This window comes from Pyrgilauda ruficollis, unplaced genomic scaffold (assembly GCF_017590135.1).
Source record: "Pyrgilauda ruficollis isolate IOZ18807 unplaced genomic scaffold, ASM1759013v1 scaffold31, whole genome shotgun sequence".
Taxonomy (NCBI): Eukaryota; Metazoa; Chordata; class Aves; order Passeriformes; family Passeridae; genus Pyrgilauda; species Pyrgilauda ruficollis.
In genome coordinates this window covers 4,552,076-4,575,530 of record NW_024524489.1, presented here as the reverse complement: position 1 = coordinate 4,575,530, position 23,455 = coordinate 4,552,076, and the positions used below count along the sequence as shown (strand labels likewise).

The 23,455-nt window shown below is 42.7% G+C and overlaps 2 protein-coding genes and 1 long non-coding RNA gene across 4 annotated transcripts in view; 1 reads left to right on the top strand and 2 right to left on the bottom strand.

The window, feature by feature from the left end:
• The window catches only part of PSME4 (proteasome activator subunit 4), a 44,063-nt gene extending 42,618 nt beyond the window's left edge, over positions 1-1,445 (bottom strand). The window contains exon 1 of one of the 2 annotated variants that reach the window (XM_041473935.1): positions 1,153-1,445. In XM_041473935.1, the coding sequence (XP_041329869.1) occupies positions 1,153-1,325 (173 nt within the window). In that variant the 5' untranslated portion in view covers positions 1,326-1,445. The remainder of the gene's footprint in view (positions 1-1,152) is intronic. The other variant, XM_041473936.1, reaches the window with a different exon arrangement.
• A 2,056-nt stretch (positions 1,446-3,501) lies between these two features.
• Positions 3,502-13,275, bottom strand: LOC121357040. The gene is made up of 3 exons (XR_005955669.1): positions 13,012-13,275; positions 7,035-7,143; positions 3,502-4,138 (listed from the first exon to the last, which is right to left on the bottom strand). It is a non-coding gene; the product is annotated as an uncharacterized LOC121357040 (long non-coding RNA).
• A 125-nt stretch (positions 13,276-13,400) lies between these two features.
• Positions 13,401-23,455, top strand: part of ACYP2 (acylphosphatase 2) — a 32,945-nt gene continuing 22,890 nt past the window's right edge. The window contains exons 1-3 of the mRNA XM_041473975.1: positions 13,401-13,671; positions 14,263-14,279; positions 15,709-15,818. Of these exons, the coding sequence (XP_041329909.1) occupies positions 13,410-13,671; positions 14,263-14,279; positions 15,709-15,818 (389 nt within the window). The 5' untranslated portion in view covers positions 13,401-13,409. The remainder of the gene's footprint in view (positions 13,672-14,262; positions 14,280-15,708; positions 15,819-23,455) is intronic.

Here is a 23,455-nt window from a genome sequence, read left to right as displayed (position 1 = left end):
ACAGGTACCACCGAAACCAGTATGAGTTGGCAGATGGCTGGGGGTGGGAAGGGAAGCAGTGTTGAACTGGCTCCAAGCAGGTTCAAACTGTCACATAACACAAACACGTGAGTCATTTTGCAACCACCACTGTAATTCTATCTAAGACTGCCTCTTGGGAAACAGAAAGACACTTACATTCCAATACAGTCGAATCTAACAGGCTTTGACTGACAAATGTACATTAAATTATCAACTGATATTTTAAAAAAATGACTTATGTAAGAAGAGAAGCTGTAAGTGAGTGTTTCAAAACGTACTTTGAACACGTACTTTGTTGTTTCTGGCACACAGGAAACACTGCTTGTGATGGCACACACAGCATTCAGCAACAAACAAGATAAACATCCACAGAATTTACTGATTGCAGCTACAGGACTCACTGTCATATGATGCCATACCAAGTGCCAGAGTGTCCCGAATAAAACAGGGTCAAGTGTACTTCGTAAAATTCACGAGAAGGAACTATGTCGTACTCGGTGCTATCTACGAAACCATTGCGGGCTCATCTGTACAAAAACCACCTTGCCAGCACACACAGCACGGCCAACATCAGCACAATCTACCCCACGCCAGAGTTCAGCCAAGATATCAAGGGCACCAGCGGTGTTTACACAGCATTAAGCCAGAGTCTAATCCTGCTAGCACTGACCCAACAAATGGCCTGTCTTGAGAAAGACTTCGTGTCCCTATAGCAGAAGTTACACGGAGATTGTATCAACCACAGCTTGCTTAAGAAGGGGAGAGGTGAAACAGGTGGCTAAACAGGCATTAAAAAATATACACGTATTAAAAACAAAAGCACGAGTTAATCGCACAAGCGCTTAAGTCGTAGAATTCGGAAGTTTCAGAGGCGGCCGGCGAGCTCTTGCGGCCGGAGCCACCTTTGTCCCCGTTTCCGATGTGGAAGTGCTGGCCTTGTGTAGGGCAGGGACGGGACAGCGGCCGGGAGCGGGGCCCGGCCGGGTGCCAGCGGTTCCGTTATGCGGGAGGCGCTCCCGGCGGGCAGGGCTCGGCTTGGCTGGGCTCGGCAAGGCAAGGCAAGGCAAGGGACGGGACTGACGCGCCGCTCGCAGCCCGAGGCCCCGCTCCCCGTCCCGCCCCGGCACTCACGTCGAGAGCTTCCTGGTCCAGAAGAGCCCGCCGGGCCAGAGCTCCTGCAGCTGCACGGCGCGGGCCAGGTTGCCCTTGATGTGTTCCAGGAAGCGGGCGGCCTCTGCCTCCAGGCGCTCGCCATAGGGCAGCAGCTTGTTGTAGACGATCTCCTTCTGCGGCGGCCGGGCCATGTCGGCGCTGCCCTGGAGGGCCGGTGACCGCCGCCGCCGCCGCGCCCCGCCCGCCCCGCTCGGCTCTGCGCCGCTCACTTCCGGCGGAAGGCGGGCCCGGGGCGGCTCCGGGCTCTCCGCGGGCACGGGGCCGGGCAGGGGGCGCGGGGCCGGGGCGGTGCTTGGGGTGGGGACGGGCGGAAAGGCCACGGCGCCCGCCCGAGCTCAGGGTTCGCGCTCTGCGGCGTTGCGGTTGGGTGAAAAGCCTTTCCGCTGAAGCTGCCGCCACCTGGACGCGTAACTGGGAGTGAAAACATTCACCCGCCAGCTGCTCTCGGCGGGAGGGAATCGAGCTTTGGGTCTCGCTCAAAAACACTCGGGGAGAGGTGGGGATGGGGCGGGCGCTGGAGATAACGGGGCAGTGCCCGTCCCGTCCCTGGAGAGGTGCAGGGACGGACGGACACTCAGTGCCGCGGTGTGTCGGGCCATAGGCTGGACTCGGTGATCATCTCCGAGGTCTTTGCCAAACTAATTGGTTCGGTGGTGCTGTAATTAGCCCCGGAGTTGGATAGCAGATTGCGCGGCTGCCTAAGAGGCTTATTTGAAATAATAACGCTAGTCAGGAGCGCAGAGCTCGCCCGCGGGCCGTGGGTGTGGGATAAACTGCCGAGGGATATGTGATAACAGCACTGATAGCTGTTATCTCCAGCTGTCCTAATATAATTGAATTTCCCCTCAAGAGTTACATCGTGGCCATACAACAGCTGCAAACTGATTAGATTTAGAGCTACTGACAAGGGCAAATCCTGTTTTCTGATCTTTATGCTCAAACTAGCTCTGCTTAAAATTAAAATATATATATATATATATGGCTAACTAAATTCTGGAACATGATAGGGAGAGGAGAAATGCCACAGAAAACTCAAGTACAAGACAGGCAAAGGCATGATGGCATCTTCCTGAGGAGTGCATCATCTACTTTCTTCACCCTCCTAGACCTGTATTTTTAATACAGGAAGCACCAGGATTTTGTGTAGTGTCCCATCCTTCTGAAATGCCCTTCCATTCCTAGAAGAGTTTGTATCACATGATCTCGTGGATCACATCTATCAACTTTTGCATGATTACAAAATAGCTGGACTTCACTAAAATTGTTGCCATCTTTCACAGGGACTTGACACTTGTGTTGCCTCATAAACTGCACGAGGCAAAACAATTCATAGATGAATCTCTGCCCTTTCTGGCTTGAATTAAAAATGAAAACTTGATCTTGGTCAGCTTTCTGTGGGGATAAAGTATATATTAGTTTAGTATTTTTCTGGTGAAAACAGAAATAAACAATATGAAACGAATAGTTTTATCACCAATTCAGTCAAGGATAAATTGCCCCAAATGCTGTAATAAAAACCCAATATCTATAGTTAGTGAAAAGGGTAAGTGAAAATATGTGTGCATTGAAATTGAAAAGTCTAAAATAACTTATTTTCTGTCACTCAGAGGCAATTCTTGATAGTCACAATGGTGATTTGTTCAGACATTTCCAATGCGGGAAAGTGTTTGTCTCAAATTTGAAGCATGCAGTTTGTTTGGACTTGGAGAGGGAAAAAAATCAAAATTCTAGCCCAATTTTCAGAAATTGAAGTTGGCAGATATATCAGGAGTTTCCCAGCTGCGTACTGTTGCTTTGTAGCCATGTTATAAAAAATTACTCCTGCCCTTTCTAACCCAAGTTAAAACTAAGCCTTGATTTTTCAGGCTTTATTTTGGAATATTTGGCATGTGAATGAACACCTCTGACCTCAGGGAGCCTCTTCTGTCTGAGCCAACAAGCTGCCTTCTCAGCTGTGGCCTCAGACACATGAGTGCCTTCCACCAGGATTGAACACTCACTTTTTGGTGAAAAACATACCAGGTTACACCATCAGCACCTCTGACAGCCATCCTAATAACTCATCTGACCTCCTCCATTCCTGTTTTCAGAGGCTGAAAAAGGGGGAGAGGAGATTCCTGCTCCGTTCATAATTACAGCAGTAAGCACACCTGTAGTACTTGCTTTTTGAATGTATTTTCTGCATGTTGATTTATTTACTGATTACATTTGGTAATTATTGAGAAAACCTAATCCTTTCCCCTTCCTGCTATGCCGCCATTCTGCTCTTTAAAAAGAGAAAAAAAAAAAAGAGATACATTTTGCCAAGTGAGTCAAAAATAAATGTGTTGTTCAAGTTTGCAATATGTTTTGGCTGCAGCAGTGTGTGAGAGCACATTTGGTTCCCGAGTCAGATGATGAAGGACGAGGCTTTCATAACACAGGACCCGTCTGTGCCACTTCACATCAACAGCTTCTTCCTCTCCCATTAAGTAGGAGGAATATGAATTGCCAGCAACCCAAATATGGCAGCCACCTGTTGGTTTTGGCATTGCCTCCTGAGAGCTGATGGATCTGAGTGGAGTAGTTGTGAGAAAAACACAATCTTCCCATTCATGAGGAACTTTGAGTGCTGATGGTGGCATGGGTCACGCTGGGGGTTGTCCACGTGTTCCCTCATTGGGAGATGCCTGAGGGCAGCCAGCACCAGCACTGGCACTGGGATTTGGGAATCTTGTCATTCAGCCTTGCTTCCTACTGCCTCAGCTCTCCAGGGACTACTTAGCACAGATGTTTTCCTTAGTGACCCATCTGTCCTTTTCCACCCAAGTTAGATGATTTTTGAGTGACAGATTTCCATCCATTTTTCAGCACCTTCCAGTACCTGAAGGGAGCCTCCAAGAAAAATGGAGAGGGACATTTCACAAGCACCTGGAGTGACAGGACAAGAGGGGATGGCTTCAAACTGAAAGAGAATAGGTTTAGATGAGATATACAGAAGAAATTCTTCTCTGTGATTAGGGAAGCTGTGGCTGCTCCATCCCTGCAAGTGTCCAGGCTGGACAGGGCTTGGAGCAACCTGGGATGGGGAAAGGTGACCCTACCCATGGCAGGGGGTGGAACTGGATGGGCTTTAAGCTCCTTTCCAACCTAAACCACTCTATGACTTTACAATGTGGAAAAGAATAGCCAATCCAACAGGAGCTTCATGTCACCTGTATCATACCTGTCCTAGCCTATGACCCCCATATTTCATAAAGCACCACTACAGGAATAAAGAGGAATAGCTGCGTTCTGATGAGGATCCTCAGACTTTCCCTCAGCCCCGTGTTTCTAAACTGGTCAGTCATCCAAAGCTGGTGCTGAAAGGTGCCAAAGAGGCAACTCAGAAACATCCCTGTCACATAAACCTCTGTTTTACAGAGAATTTGTCTATTTGGGGGATGAGGGCAAGAGTAATTACAGCATCTGAATGAGGAACTTAAAGTTTCCTGTGTAGTATGGGACAAAAATAGGTTTTTCTAAAGTGTGATTCAGAGGAACTAATTTTAGGTCCCTAAAATAAGGCTGTCTAAATACTCCATGACATGTTTCAAGTTGGATGGGGAGGCGGGTTCAGTGTCACCTACAGCACATACGCTGAATATTGTTCTTTTTCTGCAATGCCTGTTTGGATCTGCTTGTTCTAATGTAAGTGGAACATTTCTGTTGAGCAGAAATAAGAGGCCCTTGTGAAGAGATTAAAGTGGGCACCTGTATAATTTTTAAAACATAGACAAGCCTGACCAAATAGATGCAGCATTGTTATCCTTCACTTTGCATTCCCAGTGGTTCTGTTTATGAGAGTTACATCCATCCTCAGTTATATCCACTCACAAGATATTGTTTGGCCTCTGCTCTTTTCCAGCTGAACTTAGTGGGTTACTGTGCTTACAATGTCTTTGTACAAGAACAGGACCTCAATTCTCCTTGGTGACATAAACTAATTCATAGCAAAAGTGTTTTTTCCTCTTCACTCCCTGGATTTGTTATCTTTTGGTGTCTTATTGCCTAAGATATGGAAAGCATAATTGCCCCAAATCCACAGCAGAGATTCTGCCTGTGACAAGCTATTTCCTCCACATGTCTGAAACTCCCAAAGATATCCCTGGAAACTATTATGCCTGCGGGGAGAAAAAGCAACAGACTTGAGCCTCTTTGTAAGAGGTTGTTTCCAAATTACTCACAGCTATTTGAAATAAATAATAATTCCTTGGACATGACAGAAATGCAGCCAACTTTGGGGAAAGAGATATTAGGGTTATTTTTCTGTTCCTCTTGAGCCATTGAAATGGATTTTTCTGTCTCACTCTCTTGCCAAACAGAAACCAGCCCCAGAGGAGCATGTGATGACACTGAACTCACAAAGGTCATTCCTAGGGATTCTGCTGTTCTAGGAAATCAAGAAAACACAGTCCCTTGGCAGCCTGCAGTCATTCACACAGAAACTGCTCATTTTGGACTTGGGAGTCTCATGCAGCTGCCCTGTGTTTGCCAGAGAGGATTGTGACACACCTTATCCCAAGTGCCTGGGTGGTGATCATATTTATTGTTTTTAAGTGGCAAGTGCATGTGTTGCAGCTTCTTCTGCAGTTCTCTGGTTTGTCTATTCCTTGTCAAGATGAAAAACTGGCGATGTATATTTTAAAAAAAATAGAAAGGTCTGCTTTCCCAACGCAGGATAAATCAAATAACAACCAGAAATCTTTGCTGAGGTTTTCAGTCTTGTTTCAAGCAGCATTCAGCACAAATAATTGTGTTTATCATGGCCATAGCTCAAGTAGTTGTTCAGGCTTTAATTCTGTGGGTGGATTGTGTTCACTGTTTGGACATGTGGATCAGAAAGTACTTAAATATTTATGAATTCTGGAGGAGAAGCAATCTCACTTAAATATTCCCTTAAGCAACCAATCCTTTCTGTCATCCTGAAGAATTATCTATCCTTTGCTTCTGGCTGAGTGGTTTTGTGCATGGAATCTGCATGACAGACTTTTTGGCACGTTTCTAAAGCAGCAGCTTCTCTCATGGAGTGTTAGGGAGACACCCAGCAGATTAACAAACCTTTGGGAGGATCACACAGCACAAACTCGGAGCTCTCTGGTGTTCATTTGGTCTAACCTGGCACGTTGTTTATGTCTATGCCTTGGTAATGTGGGGATAATAAATGTAATTATGTCAGGGGCATGATTATGGTAGTGCTGGGCCTACTGACTAACAGCAGGATTCAAGGAATTGTAAATTTGTTTTATTATTGTCCCAGGTATCCCGTTAAGAAGAGTTCAAGGTGAAACAATGACTGTAAATTAACATTTCCTTACAACCTTGGAAATATAACTGTCAGAAAGGTCATTTAGGATAGAAGGAATGTTCCATTTAAAGAGCACAGGAGGCCTGTAAATTCAGGGATATCCCAGGCAGAGGAAAAAAGTTGCTTTTGTCACATTTGTGTGTTGTTACTTTGAGGTCAAGCCCAGTGGAAAACTGAGCCTTGCTTAGTACAAAGGCAGCAGCTGCCCTTCTGCTGGGCAGAGCACTGAGAAGTGGGTGAAAGAACTCAGGGGGTTTAGAAAATTCAAGTGAGAAACAGAATCTGCCTCGAACAAAAAGAGCAGGAAAAAGACAGCTTGTAATCTCCAGAGAGGGCTCTGCAGGACAATCTGGTGGGCGTTCACTGTGGCTGTGATACCACTATCTACAACCCCCATGTGTTTTCTTTTTCAGTAGCCTTGCAATGGATGGATACAGAACCTGATTCATGCTTTCTTGGCTTTGCCAAATGCCTGCTCAAATCCTGTAGCCATGCTCTGAATTAATCTGCTTACCCAAAGGCATGGCTGGAAAAATGGTTGTCCTTGGAGATTCCAGCCCCCTTTGCCTGGGAAAGAGAGCCATCAGCATCTGGAGTGGTATTAGCAGGAGGCTTGACAGGCTCTGAAATTAGAAGAAACAGTGTCAGAATCACTTTGCTTACCCCTAAATACCCCCAGCAAATTAGCACCTCTGAAAAGCAGGGAGTTTTGAGATGGGAAGTCAGGAGCAAAGCGAATTTGGGGTGGTATCAGGGGTGCCAGAGGTGTTACCAAGTTCAGAGCACCCAAGAGCTGGATGTGCACAACACCTCTGCATCACAGCAGCTGCAGCAGTCTGAGTGCAGCCAGAGCCAGCCCTGCCAGCCAGGGCCAGCAGCCCAGGGCACCTGACCCAGTCCTGCACTGCACAGAGCAAGGGATGGCATCCACCAGCTCTCCAGGGGCTTTTCAGGGAGTGGCTGGTACCATCAGAGTTACATTGAAGAGTATCTCCTTCAGGTGCCCTCACTGTGATTTTTTTGAAGTTAGATAATCACTTAGGTAGTTTTGTCTTCTCACTAGATTCCCAGGCTCCATGCCTTTTTCTCTCTGCAAAGCTTTCAGTTTCTTTCAGCTGGCCTCAGTCTTTGCTGCGGAAATGTGCAAGAACATTTTCCTGTGACAAGACTAAAACTCAGAACTAAAGATTAAGAACTGGGCGTGCATCTTACTTCCCCCCTGCACACTCTCCATTTTCTTAGTTCAGACAGACATCCTGACTCACAGGCTATTTAGTTCTGTTTAATAGTGCTAAATGGGTTTTTCATCCCCTCATTCATCTGCTTTTTAAGCTCATTATGTTCTGGCCTCATGTTCTGCAGCAGTAATTTCTGATTCATGCACAGTGAAAAGTTGTTCCCTTTTGATTGTTGTTAACTTTTTATCTGGGAATTTTTTTAGTGCCCTGAGATTTCCTGTGTGAGAAATAACAAGGCCTCTTTGCCATCTATGATTATACAGACCTGTGTGGTCTATAAAAATTATGCTGATTCTTCCTTTTTCATCAGAACCACTAAAGTATCTGCTAGGTTGGATGGGGAAGCTGCCATCAAATTATAAAGATGGATGGAAAGTTTGGGACTGACAGCATCCCTCCTTTCAAATGCAAGAGACCATCTTTCTTCACCCAGGTGCTGACTTTCACCAAATTTGTCACAAGTAAATGTCTTTGAATCATACTTTTGATGAGAGCTGGCCACATGTTCAAACTTGGAGAATGAAATCCAGAAGTTATCCAATTCCACGTAGTGAAGCAGTAATCAATTCGGTGAGACTTCCTCTGATGGCACAGGCTGCACTAATACAGGGCAAGATTCTGAAATACTCACTATTTTCTCTTTGTTGTTTTGCGAAGAAATAAAGGTCTAATGCAATTAAGGAGAATGAATCAAATAGTTTCACAGAGCTGCAAAATGTAATGCTGTCAGCCCACCTCCCTGAGAAACCATTCCTTTAGCAACCCACGCTCTTTTGTGTGTTCTTAGATCTTCTGTAGAGCCCTGAATCCTCCCTGAATTTGACAGCATTGTTCTGCCAGCTGTGGGAAGGGTGATGCTTAAAATTTCCTATGTTTCAATGAGAATAAAAACTTACTGCCTTAAATGACCACATCTCCTCCTCCTCCTCAGCATGTGCAAGAGGAGAAAACATAACAGTAGAATCTCAATGTTTTCCTCAAATGTTAATGAGTTTGCTGTGAATGGATATTTCATAAATCAAACGTTGGATCAATCTGCTTTCCTATGAAAACAATTTAAATGTAGGTGTTATAGTAGGTGGGTTTGTGTTTGGATTTAGTCATCAAACCAAGCCTGACTTGACCTTTCATACCAGCAGACAACTGACAGACTTAACCCCAAATTCCACCTGATTCCTGTGCTTTGGTACTGAATAGTTTAACTTTATCCATCACATTTTTGTTTGAGATGGGTTTTTCTTTTGCCATAGGCACATCAGTTCATATACTCATGTTTTAATTCCCAACATCTTGTAGTTGAAAAGAACTTTGCAGTGGTGATGCAAGTTCCTGAGGCTGATTTCCTCATAGCAAGTATTTATATTAACCCAGTGGTTTAGTTTCTTATTGTAATTTCAGATTAAAACTTCACAACTACCAATTAAGAATGATTTACCTGAAAATTCTTTCTTTTTTTAAAATATATAATTTATCGTTTTTTTAAAATATTCTTTTAAAATACTTTTAAAAGCTTAATTTAGACAAAAAAAACTGAACTTTGTTCTCAAGTGGTTTTATTGGTGGGGGTTTAGAGGTTTATTGCCCAATTTAAAAAATAAAAGCTCCTTTCAGAGAAACAATCGACTGGTCTTCATGCCCTACAGAATCAGGCTATGACACAAAAATAAAACAAAAAATAACACGAAATCTAAACAATATAGTCTAGCCAGAGGAAAATAACTGGCTCACAATTTTGTATGTGTCACTTGTGTTACTTTGTTGCTTTATGTAAGCAGTCCGGGTTTTTGGAGCACGAGGGACAAATTTAGCTCCTGTCCACACAAAGTTTGGCTGCGCTCCTGAAATCTGATCTGTGTGGGTGTGACTCATACCCTGCAAGACTCTCCCCTTGCTCAGGGGCTGCTGCACAGGTCGGGGGTTCTTCCCACGTGGATCACGTCCCTGGATTTGGATCCTGGAGTATGAATTGATCAGGAGACAAGTGCTGTAATCAGGTCACATCCCTGTGCTATGGGCACGCTGGGGATCCAGCTGTAAAGTCATTAATCACTCAACCACCAGAATAAAGCTCTCGAAGGATCCCTCTTTGTGCCCCTCTTGCCCATTAGACTTCCAAATATAATCTGTAGTGCTAAAAGGAAGAAAGTTCCTGATAGCCACTAAAGAGGCAAAACTGGGAGATTAAGCCCTCCAAAAGGTTTCAGTATATTTAGATACTATGTAAATAAGGACTGCAAAAAAGACTCTGAAGAAGCTTGTACAGCTTTGAAGAAGAGATAGCAATCCCCTTAATTTTCATTCAGAAATGAAGAGTAAACGCAATTTAGGGAAAGAAAACATTCTATGGGAATGAGGACAAGAGGAAGAACAGTGAAAAAGGTTAGAAGTTTATAATTTTGCCTGAAGGAGAAAACATAAAGGAACAGAAGTGCATTACCTAAAAGGACAGAAAAATAAAATCTGATGTTCATTACCGTTTACAGAAAATAAGGAAAAAAATGTGGGAAAGGTCAAACTAAGCTTACATAGCTTCCAAGTTCTTCCCTGATATTGCATGCTCCCTAGGTAACAGCAATAACCTGGCAACAGAAGCACTATCTTTATAATTTATTTATCTGGAGGCTTTGGTGTCCTTTGGGAGACACTCATCAAAATCATCTGGGGACAGTTTGCAAGTGAATCAGGTCTAGAGTTTGGCTCAGATAAACAGAGCTGCACAGCTAAAGATACCACAAGAAACTTTTATGATTAGAAATAGCAGGGGAGAGACATGCAATCACAGCAGGTTTGAGGAGGAGCCAGGTTACCTAAAAATGGTGCAGAAAAACAGTGTAGTTACAAGGTGAAGGATGAATCAAGACAGCAAGGTGGGAGGTTAAGTGCCTGACAGGGTATCCATGTGAATGCCAAAGCAGCCATTTTGGGAGCGGGAAACATCAGGTGTGTGGGGTGGTGTGAGGTGACAGCCACACGCAGAGATAGCAGCAGTAGTGGCTAATGAAAGAACCAGCTGGTTTCACATCTATTCTGTGCCAGAGATGAGCAAACAGCATAAATAAGGAAGCTAACACTTTCCAATGACCGACCCAAAAGCTTAATAACTGAGATGCTTTAATCAAATTGCTTTTTACTGGTACTGGCCAGAGTCAAGGGCACCAACAGCTCTGGCCCTCCCAACCAGCCTCACCTGGCACACACCCAATATCCCTCTGCTCTTTGGTGCAGGAGCTCTACTTAAGCTGAGGGCTGAGCAGAACTCTTGCCTTTAAACCATGGTGTGTTCAGGTTTTATCTCTGTGTTGTAGCTGTGGCTTCCTGCTCCTGGAGGGACTCTGCTGCCCAGGTACTGTGGGGCTGTTGTCACTGATGTGCCAAGGTTGCTCCTTGCAAAGCCTTGTTTGTGCTGGTCCCTGGTGCTCAGCTGCAAGAACACTACTGTTGGGTTTTGGTGTTTTCCAGTAATAATAATTTTTACTATACCCTTTTTCATGCCATGGCTAAAACCCAGCGTTGTTGCAGAGTTTTACTGTGCTTGGAGTGAATACTGGGAGGCTTTTAAAGGCTTTATGCCCAGAGGAGGGGCAGAGGGTCTGGTGGTGAAATGTGGGATTGTTATTTTTACAACTGGCTGTAGCTTTGGGAAGTGCAGCCAACTGGTTCTCCTTAGGCCAATGCCACCACCCTGGAATAAACAGCTGGAAGTGGGAGGGAAATTCAGAACTCCTGCATTTTTTGGTAGTGTGTGCTAAAGCTCTCTTGCTAATTAATGTCAGTAATCATTGGTTTCTAATATGGATTAATTAGGCAGCAAAATATTAACTGTTTCACAGTACCACCTTCAGGAGTTTTCTACTACTTGTCAGGAAATAAGGAGAAAGTTGGACTTGTCTAAGGAAAGTGGGACAAGTTGTTATAACAAATGAAATGTCAAAGACTGTAGTGATAAAAAAGTGTTGCTGCCAGTGCTGGAATCTGCAGGTATCCAAGTGTCATCAGCACCAGGATAAGCTCTGCTTTCAGGCTTGTGTGGCTTTCTAGTGCAATAGACTCTACTATAAATCTACTCTTTTACTGGTCTTGTTCTTCACTGCTGCCAGATGGCAGCAAATTACAAAAGATTTTCTGTGTTCTGCTCCTCTTTCTGTGGAATCCTCTTCTTTCAAAACAAAATGGTGCTGATTCCACATTAGAAAAATGTACAGTCTCCAAAGATTTGATTTAATGTGCTATATAGGTAAAGCAAATGAAGTTTTGTCCATTACATGCCTATTCCCTGTCATACTGGAAGCTTTTTGTTTCTATGTGAATATTTGTGTTCTGTGCTGAATTCAGTGGTTGTTTCTTTCGTTAACTTGTGTATCTGGGAAAAATAATTTAGTTACTTTTCTAGGACTTTATTTTGAACCTCCCTGTAGTCTTAAGATCCAAACCTGTGAACAACTCAGGTTATGCTGTATTACTGTAGAACACAAGGTGCATGTGACTAGAAATTGCTTAATGGTGAGAGCAAATGAAAATATTTTCATTTTCATTGTACAGTTGCTGTTAATTTTTCTTTATCTCTTGGTGAGTGAGAGCAGAGCTCATCTTCTACGGCTGGATAAATGTTGTTTCTAATGTAGAATTTTGCCTGAAAAGTTTTGTTGGTTAAAAAAAAAAAAAGTGGGGGGAAAAGTTAACCTTCAAGCAGACATAGAACACACCAGAGAAAAACCTTTGTGGTGTGTTGCTGGAGAGTCAACCTACTAAATAATCAATTGCTGACTTCTTTTTTTTTTTTTTTTTTTTTTTTTTTTTTTTTTTTTTTTTTTTTTATCTGTAGCATACAGACAAAAAGAAATGTCATGATAACAGTTTTGGAAAGGTGTTGCAATGAGAACATAAGCACTACTAGATACCACTGAAAGCTGGGTGAATAGCTTGCATGGAATGAGCTTTCTTTCTCTGGGGTCTGCTGCTCCAGCTGAGGAGTCTGGCATTTGCCCAGCACAGCGGGGGACAGAAATGGGCTGTTCAAACTCCGGGTGAAGATTTTTAAGCCATGTGGAGATTGGAGATGTAAGCTGGTCACTCAGCCTCGTGCAGGGAGGAGTGCCCAAGACAAATTTGAGGGTTTTTTTCCCTCATGCTTTAGTTTTCAACTATCTAATTTTCCACCTTATCAGGCAAAATTACCTCAGTTTAGCAATGTACGGGAGACACTTTGTTTTCAATGATTCCTGTAAATGCCCGGGAAAGACTAATGCCGCTCACCTGTGCTGCGGAGGCTGGAGAGTCCAGGTGTGTGTGTGCCAGCACCAGTCCTGGAGGAGGAGACGGTGCCCTTCGGACACTGCTCTCTGAACACATTTCTAATCTGAAACAGAGACGGGAATGACCTCTTGTGAGGGCTCTGTAGGAGCCCTTTAGGGACGTGGGGCCGCGTCCCTCACGGCGGGAGCGCCTTCCCGCCCTCGGGATCATGGGGCGCTCTCCCCTCACAGACGCAGCGATGTTTTCCCTCACAGGGAGAGCTGTGCCACCCCTCGCTGTCAGGTATTTTCCCTCACAGGAGCAGCGATGTTTTCCCTTACAGGGAGAGCTGTGTCAGCCCTCGCTGTCAGGTATTTTCCCTCACAGGAGCAGCGATGTTTCCCCTCACAGGAGGAGCGATGTTTCCGCCCGCCGTTGTCGCCCGTTCGCTCCTCACACTCGGGGCTCTCTTCGGGGTGCCGTGGCCCGCCCCATTTGCACGGGAGGCGGCCGCTTGCGCGGTAAGCTTGAGCCTCTCGCGCTCCCGTCCGGGCGCCGCTGGTTCGCGGAGCACCGGCGGCCGCCACAGCAGCTCTTCCTTCGCTGCTGCCATGTCCGCCCCGGCCAAAGCCGCCGGCGCACTGAAATCCGTGGATTACGAAGTGTTCGGGCGCGTGCAAGGTAATGGCGGGCTGAGGGGGGCGACCGGGCGAGGGGCGCCGCGCTGAGGCAGCGGCGGCGCCACCGCGCGTGCGCGGGGTGGGAGCGGCCTGAGGGGAGGCGGGAGCCGGCGCCGCGTACCCGGCCGGACCGGGAAGTTTTTTGGTCGCGTGGTTGGTTTGTTTGTTTGTTTTTAAAATTTAAGTCGTTGTAAATATTCCCCCGCCCTAAGGCTCGGCTCCCCCTGGATCACAGGCTGCTCTGTCCAAAGTAGTTCCCATTCCGCGCACTTGCGCTCGCGGCTTCTGTCAGCGCGGGTGTGTGGAAATGCCCCGCCCGCCCTTCCCATTCACACACCGCGGCGTTTTCACTTAAATACACTTATTATTTCACTTAAATACATAAATGTGTGAATATAATAATCATGTGACGTAGGGAAGGCTCAAAAGTCCTGTTCGGTTTCCCTAATATTAACGTCACTGAAATTTCTGTGGTAAAACACCACGGGTGACTTGTGTGCACATCATTGCTCCTTTATATTAACTGAAATTCCTACAGGTGGTATGCTTTCACAGGACTTAAATTTATTTTTCTTTTTTTTTTTTTTTTTAGGTGTTTGTTTCAGGATGGTAAGGCAATGCTGGATTTGCTAGCTGCTTTATGGTATAATGTTTCCAGTGCTAAAAATAAGGGTCTGTGGAGTGTAAATATATCCAGCCTGAACTTTGGTTGGATGGTTAAGTACTCTGAGTAGACTTTAAATGGTTTTATATTAAAATGGATTTTTAGTAGCTTAATTAATGTATTGCTTGTGTAGATTGTGGTTTGCATTAATTGTGATGTAACAGCCACAAGAATGTCATAACACCTTAATCTTTAGAAAGGTTAAATATGAAACAAGGTGTTTCAGTTTAATTTTTCAAGTGGCAACTCAGTGCCTGTATTTAAGGAAGGTTACTGTGGAAAAAAATGTGCTGCAAAAAAGCACTTTGTGGCTCATACCCTGTGCAAATGACTCCAGCAGCTCTGAAGTGCAGCGGGTGGTTTTGCATTTCACAGAAACCCACGAAACAAGAGGACACAATTAAAGTAAGAATAGTGGTTTTGTCTCAAAGCACTGCCCCATGCTTAATATTAAACCTGATTGATTTTATGTATAGTGTATATGTATTGTGAAATAGTGCCAAGGGGAAAGGAACAGAGGACTGCAGTGGAGTTTGCCTCGAATTTAGTTATTCTATCAGGATTAAAGGGTAAGTCCAAGCTTGCTGTGCCTTATTTTGATCTGACCTGGAGCTGTGTGAACACACAGCTCAATGCCAGTCCTGAGCTGCTCTGCAGTACTGAGGAAAAGGTTTGCTGCTGCATTCCTGTGCTTTTGGGCAAATTATTTGGGAGAAGCTGCTCATAGTCACCTTGGAATACACTCTTCACAGTTAGCACCATTTTTTCATTGTCTACATCACCCCAAGGCACCTTTTATCTTTTGGAATGGGCCATACAGACCTGATGTTTGGCTCTTGCTATTTGTGAATTTCGTCACAAGTGGATGGCTGGGAAACCATAATTTTTAGGTGTTGCAGAAATATGCTTGTTTTTTTCTAGCTATTAGATTATGGCCTTTGCTGTTGTCAGTAGAAATGCAGCAGCTGGGGGTAGGATTTAAAGGGTGAAAGTTGGGTGGAAAGGATTTGAAAGGGAACTGGGAAGTTTTTACATTTAGCAGATTTAAAGAGTTTACAAACTGTGCTGATTGAAGGGTTAAATGAGCAGTGATAGGAGCTGTGGAAAGGAATAAAGTAGGTACAAGGGAAATGGTATGGGATTAGTGGAGTCCTCTGTGGTGAAAAAATTGTTCTTTTTGGAAAATGAGCTGTGCCTGCTGCAACTCCAGAGCTGCCAGGAATATTTGAATGCCTGAGGATGAGCATCACTCATGGATTTTTATTTTTTAAGTGTAGCTCTCACAGCTGGGCAAATGCAAGTGGGGGGTTAAGAGTTCTGTCTGTGGTGTCTGTGCTGGCACTGACTGTCCTCTTTCATTATTTCCCAAATCAGTACACAGAACAGGAAGCCAAGAAATTAGGAGTGGTTGGCTGGGTTAAAAATACCAGCCAAGGAACCGTGACAGGCCAAGTTCAGGGCCCAGAGGAGAAAGTGAATGAAATGTAAGTATTTCTGTGTTAGGTTTTTTTCTTACTGTCATTAAAGTAATTTACAAAGTGTTTTTAATGTGTCAGTAATGTAACAGTGTTTTCATTCAGCTTTGGAGGTAAGGAGGTGCATTCTTTGAGCTGTGAACAATCTTTAACTTGAAAAATACTGTTTTCATTTCTAGTGTCACACAGTTTGTTAATGTATTTCCATAACATCCTCACTTCTTGTGAAATGAAAAGAAAGTCTTTATTCGTGTGACTAAAGATCTGTTTTTTAATTCACCAAAAGTTCTCTTGTTAAGAAAAAAAATAAAATTGAAGGACTTCTCAATACTTTCTCAGTCTGTGCTTAAAAAAACAGTTTAAAGGATACTGGGTTTAAATATGATTTTTTTTCTGATTTAAAAAAAAAACCCAATACATAAATACACATTTTAGCCAAGGCCTGCAGTCTCTGCCATTTGGAAATGAGTTTTGAAGTATTTTGGTGTCTTTTAAAGAATGGGTAATAATTTTCATTACGGGATTGCCAGTTTCCAGGAGCTTAAAGCTATCACTGAGGAAATGATGCCTGGAAAAACACAAAGCCTGATTGAGTTACTTCCAACTATCATTTTTTTTCAACTGTGTACAGGGAGATTGTTGGGAACTTCAAAAAATCCTTCAGGGGTTTGTTCTCTCAACAAAGAATGAGTGAGGGCAGAGCTTTCCTTTTCTAGATGGGAAATGAGCAGTGCACATTCTGCCAACACTTTCCCATACAGGAACTGCTTCAAAACTGAACTTGGATGCAGAGAGGTTGGCTTTGTGCACGCAGAAGTGTTGCACATTCTAGTCAGGAGACTTAAATAATTTCCAGTCATTTTCCTTGGTTTTGTGCTTAACGTGAGGTTCTTATCTTGGGCTGCAAAACATTTACAAAGCCAGAGAAATACCACGGTTTTTCTTATATCAAGTTTGCACTTTTTAAAAGAGTTTAATATTCAGAGCTCTTCATGTTTTGTAAATTTCAGTGTTGGTGACACATTTTTATTTAACTTGGAACATGAAACTGACCACATAAGAAACCAGGGTTTGTTTACTGTTTTTTGTCCTACTTTTTTTGTTTAAAAACACAGATCCAGAAGAAATAAAAAGTTGTTTTCAGTTGCTTCTCCTTTATTTCATGTTGGAAATCAAAGTGTTCCCCTGACATGAGAATAACGTGGCAATGTGAAGTCCAAGTGTGGTTTTTGATGCATGGATTATTAAATTTGGGGTCCTGGAGTAAAATTCTGAAATAGGAAGCATTTTCCTTGTGCCCTCTGTGCTCTCCAATGTATGGAAAAGGCAGTGAGTTTATTTTTGTCATTAACTTGGTGAGGTTGCGTGTGAAAAGGGAACTCTTGTGTACAAACTGCTCCTTTGAAAGACCTTTATTTCTCTCTGCTGGTACTAGTGAATCATGGATCAAAATGGTCTTGAGCTTCTGAAAGGTTTTTTTTCAGCATTTTTTAATAATGCTATGGATCCATGACACTGTGTTCTCAGATTTAAGTGTTATTTAAAAACCAAAACAACAAAAGGAGGATTGCTTCTGCAGTGGGAAATGGATACAAACCAGTAACCTTAAACATATATTTGTATTCCAAATGTGATAAATCACCAGGAAAAAATTCCATTACCAGCTGCCTATGCATGTTCTAGTTTGTATTTTAGCTTTCAGGACATAAAGACACTTTGATGACACTTGTTAAAAATTTGTAGCTCCTGTATGGTCAAGGAAGCCAAACACTCTGCAGAGGAAGAAATGCATGTGTCAGTAGTCAGATATTTCAAGAAAGCTTCCTGGTGATGTTTGTTACCCTGTGGGAGTCTTTCCAGAGCAGTTTGTGCAGTGTCATTTAGACCAGTATTTTCACACTTGCCCCAGCTTTGCAATTTAACATCAAGCACAGAACAGATTAAAAATCACATGGTGATGGTGAAATTTGTCGTTAGTTGTTTTGCTGGTTCTGGGTTTTTAATGTTAATGTACTTCAGGGGGAAGTAGTAAAGGTGTTTTGGTCTGTCCTAAACAATATTTATCTTTTTATGATGCTAAATAGAGTCAAGAACATGGACTAAAAGGAGTAGGGATGCCATTGGAAAGTACAGGTGTCCTACAGGTAAATAGGCAAAGCAGTGTAAGAGGGAGAAAGGGATTGAGAGGATGATAAGGGGAGGGAAAGTGTAAAAAAGGGAAAAGCCCATGAGGCTCTCCAGTGTTGCCAGAAGCATGGAGTGACTCACAAATCCTGCCTTTGTTCTGGAGCAGGAATGCAGCAGATCTCTAACTCAATGGTTTTCCAGCAGCTCCCCATTTTCTGCCCCTTTTAATTCTATTTTTGTATCAGTTATCATATTGGGAGGCACAGCCACAATGTATCCAGTGCATGCTCAACCTCAAGAAGCATTGGCTTTGTGTAATTTGTTTTTATGTGCAGGTTGCAAGGTAAGATATAACTTAGGAGGAGCAAGAGAACAAGCAGACATAAAATGTAGTCATGCTGAGTTACTTTGGGAGGTGCCATGCAAAATAGTTTGCTCTGGAGCAAACAGCTGAGCAGGGGCCTCCTGCCTCTGCAGAAAGCAGTGTTACATTTTAAATAAGTGTGAACAGCTGGGGCCTGGGAGGTGCTGCGTGTGCAGGAAGTTGTATCCCTGATTGGGCCATTCATTTCGTGTTGAACATGAGTATGAATTTCTTTGGAAGTGCTGGGAGGCTGATTCCTTGATATTCTGTGGTGCTAAAATCTTGATCCCACTAAAAACTGGCAAAATGTACCAACCTCCCCAGACTGCAGTGGGAATGTCACTGTGCTGCAGGAAGCCCAAGGGATAGATGAGCACTTCGAGATATTTTCCTTTCAATTTTGCATTCAGTTTGGTTTTAATGAAAGCCTTCTAGGTTCTCAGGGATTAGGTGACTTTTGTGTAAAGTATTTTAAAGCAAATTCTTAAACTGGGAGATCTTGGAGAATGTTTTAGAGGGTGTTTTTAAGAAGTCTTGAGACCCTTTTACCTGTCAGCTTGTTTTGGTATCCCTTGGTTTTTAACTCTAGATGGAGCTGTTAGTTCTGAAGATCCTCAACCATTCATGCTCTGTTTGCAGGGAATCTATTTTTAGACTTATGGTAGACTCCATCTTTTTCCTCACTGTATGTTATAGTCCTGTTCCCTTTGCTGCTTCTGCTCCACACAGATCACACCCCTTAGGTAATAAAAGCTCATTTTCAGAGAGTTTGACCTGTCAAGTCCCAAGAGAAGCAGAGCTGCACCATTTCTGTAACATAATAAGGTTTTATGGTAAAGTGGAGGCCTTTTTTTGCCAGCCAAGGTATGAACTGGCATAAAAAATATGATAAAAAATGGGGCAGAGGAGTCTAGTCCTTTGTTTTATTTTTCCTCAGGAATACTCACACCACAGGATTTTTCATTATATTATCTTGTGCTATTTCTTCCACTTTACCCATTAAATAAGGTTGGGCTCTGTGTAGTCATGGTGGTTGTTGCCATAGCAACCTGCACTGACAGGCTGGAAGTTGCTTTCTTGGGAGAATTTTTTAAGCTTCAATGACAAATTGCTAAGTTATCCATTAAAAAGGCAAGATAAGAGTCTTTGTAGAGTGCCAAATTCAGAATTTACTCCAAAAATCCAAGGTCAAATCAGGCTGACACTTGAAAATGTGAAATCTTAGGGTATTTTTTAAGCACAAGCATGTAACAGCACAATGAGTGTTCTTCCTGTCTCTAGAGAAAGGCAGAGTTCTAAATATAGATGGCTTGTCTTGGAAGTAGGTTTTAATTAGGAAACTAATGCTAATTTCATTTGAATGTTGTAATTTTTATTACCAATGTCAGTTAAGAATCAAGATTTAACTGACACAAGATTTAAATTACTATAATGTATAAATGCATAGAAAAATCTAGTTTTTTACCATGTAGAAGAGAAGAATGATACTCTGTATTGTTATTATCATATTTGTCATTGTTTCAGTAATCAGGTGTAGGCCAAGGTTCTTGTCTGTACCAAGTGGCATTGAATAAATATCATTTTCCCCAATGTAATTTTTTAACTGGTTGCAGAGAATGGCCCTTAAATGGAGCTAAATGCTACTGAAGATACCTGGTGGGGAAAAAAAATTCTAGATCTTGGTACCCAGTTGATGTTTAGTTATAAAGTGAACAGATTTTAGTCAGTGTTTTGAGATTTTTCTCCTTTTTAAAAGGATATATTTTTAAAAGTATTTTGATCTAGCTAGAACTATTGTTTGGGAGAATCCTTAACATTTATTTGCACACGGACTTCTCAGTGAGGCAGAGAGGTGCCCTGCAGGATGGCTGAAATATTCCTGGGATGTGCTGTTCTTAGGAAGCTGACAGTGACAGATTTTAGAGAAAGGGCTGAAGGAAATGAAAATCATATTTTAAAATATTTTTTTAACTTTGTTAAAATGCAAACCAGTGAGAGGTATTAGATTTGTTCCCATTTATGATGGTAATGAAGAACAGTTTTTACATTAATCACTGCTAAAGGTGATTTATAGTGTTTCGGTGAATCAATAGCAAATGACAGGAAAATATGATGGAAATTTTATAATTCAGTGTATTTCCAAATATAATAATATTAGGTTTTTAATATTTGATTATATTTTTTGTTTAAAGGTAAGACTAGTATATGCTGGAAAACTAAATTAGGCTATAACTTTTGTGGGTAATAAAATTGTAAATGTGTTTCTCTTTTCATGTTGAATGTTTGAGGTATTAATTTCTTCTCTAAAGTTATTTATTCCTTAAAATTGACAATCTAAATTGTGAATTATTGTAGTTATTGGTCCTGTAAATGAAATTTACTGAGCTGTTACTGATGATGGCCTGGGAGAAACAACCGTAAACCTTGTTTTTTGGGGTTTTTTAGTCATATAAAATTAGATGAATGAGCTAATTTGTTGTAGCAGCTGTACTGCTTAAAAGCCAAGGAATGGGTCAGGTAAGTCAGAACATGGAGCTCTTGGTTACTGAGAATAAAGTGAGTGAGCTGTTTATCTGAAGGAGGGCTGCATGTGCTTCCAGCACAAACCCAGATGCCCAGTGGCTCATCTTGTGCAGTGTCCTAAGGGAATTCCCCTGTCCTCTGTCCCTCTTGGGGCAAGGAAAAGGCTGTTTTCCCTGTGTGCCCCCAGGGGCTGAGGGAAGAGGTGTCCCTGTGCCCTGAAGGTCACCCAGCCCACCAGTGACAGCCAGAAATAGCAGTGGCCTCCTGGCACGGCTCCTCTGCTTTCCACTGCACTGGATGTGCCTGTTCCCTGCAATGCCTGAAACCACAAAAGCTTTTAGCCATGCTTGGGTCTTTGGATATAGAATAGTGCACAAAAATAAAAAGTTTTCCACACCCCTGTTTCTTCTGCTGGAGTATAAAAATAGCTGCCTTGCATGACCTTGTAGATTCTTTTTTACAGTAGCTGTGTGGAATTGGAATGCTTTATCAAGTATCTGCTTCCAGTTCTTCTTATCACTGAAGTGTTTTGTTTATAGTGCATTTACCAGATGTTTCTGCATGTAAACAGGTCTGAATTTCTAGGATTTTGGCTCTGGAATAAGCAGAGTTCGTTTTGCATTGTGTTGGAAGTTCAGAATGTGATGTTGGGCAAGACAGTTCACTTTTCTCCTGTCTCTAGTGGATGCTGCATTAATGCTCCCAAGTCCTTTAGCAATGTTAGGAACCAAGGCTGACTTTCCTATGGAATTCCAGATTTTTATTGGCTTTGCTGATGAGTATCTCTGGGAACACTCAATTCCAGCATCCTGGCTGCACAGTTAGAGGCAGGAAGGATTTCAAGGCTGTATTGGATTGTACTGTAAACACAGGCAAGTTGACCTGTTTGAACACTCAATTGAGGCATTTTACTGCATAATTAGAAATCATGTGCCTCTCTTCCACACTGGGAAGTCAGGCTTCTTTCTGCTCAAAATTAATCTTAACTAAACCATAATAACTGTTCTATGAAGGATTGGTTGAGCTTTGTGGGAGACTGATTTTAAAATAAAATTTACAATGTAATGCATGATTTCTACTGGGAACTTCTTGTTTATATGAGCATTTTTGCATTCTTTAATGCTGATAATTGTTATGATTTAGCCACATGTAATGCTTTATTTCCAAAGTGAAGGTGTTCTGTTATTGCTTATGCAGTAGGATGTGGTACAGTTCAGTGCCATTCATTTGGCTTTTTATGCTGAATAAAGTGTTTAATGTGTCTTTAGTGCTCCACCACAACACTTAGAGAGACATTAATGAGTAAAAGTCAGCTTAAACTAGGATTTTTAGTGGCTTTTGTTATTTAGTTTAGCAGGGTGGCTAACTGTGCACACAGTCAAAAATAGATCTTTGGCAACAAACTGGTAATTATCAATAAAAACATGTACTTAGTGTCGGTTTCCTGGAAACCTGTTCTGGATGGGATGCTTCAAACAAGTTCTGAACATACAAACCAACTCATGTGACTCTTAAAGAACAGCTTCAGAACTGCAATTTTTTTGCTTTCCTTTTGGTGTGCTGATATTTGAAAATTACTGAGCAGGGAACAAGCCTGTTATGACCATTTCTCTATCTGAAGGGTGTTATTCTGGGTCTGGAAGTTTGTGTTTGTAGTCCACAGGAGAAAGCAACATTAAACTAATATTAGAGTTGCATAATGTGAGGATGAGAAGACCTCTGTGAGGGTGCTGCTGTTGTCCCCAAAAGGGGTGCCACAAGTGGGTGAAGCTGCTCCTGGTGGGAAATCAGGAGGGAATGTTCTCCAGGTGTATTAAATCTTGTGTGTAGTACAGCAGGAGCTCTCCCACAGGAATGCCAAGGTGTATCCCAAATGGAAAATGTTTGGCAGACTTAACCAGGAGCCCTGTGCTGAGGAGGTGGATCCAGTTCTGAATTTGCTGGTGTAATTATGCACAAATCATGATTGTTGCTGCTGCTGATCTTCTCAATGTTGTGGTGGTGAAAAGCATCTTCTCTGAGACTTCAGCACTTCCTTAGCCAGGTGAATGTAGGACTGGAAGCAAAATCTCTATTCCTTATGCCATGTTAGCCAGAAAGGGAGAGGGAGCTTTTATAGGGAAAGAGTTCTGAAGCCTGTTGATGTTTTGTTTTATTCCTTAATCACTGTTGTTGTGCTTTGGTTCATTGGCAGGCTGTGTTCAGTTTATTTACCATGTTTTTGTCAAAAATGAGTATGTTTCACACTTGTGTGCTTGAGATACTCCATTTGCCAACAGCAGAAAAATCAAAATTGCTTCTGGTGCTGCTCTTCTCTCAGCCACTACTGGAGCATTGCAGCAGTAGGAAAAAAAGTCTCTCTGGGTATCTTGATTATATAACTCAATTTTACCTTGTTCTTTTTCCCCAGTTCCTCCCTCTCTCTATTCCCTGGTCTGACTCTCCACAGAAATACAATGTTTATTTGTTTAAGATGGTGCCCTTAGATGTTTCCCTTGAACTGTGCTGGATGTCACCAGCTATCCTGCAGAGTTAATATTAGTTTTGGTGTCTTTGTCTTTATGTGGCCCCTCTGAAGGGAGATCCTGAAGTCTCTCTAGAGAGAATGACTTGGAGAAGTCCCTGGGTTTGG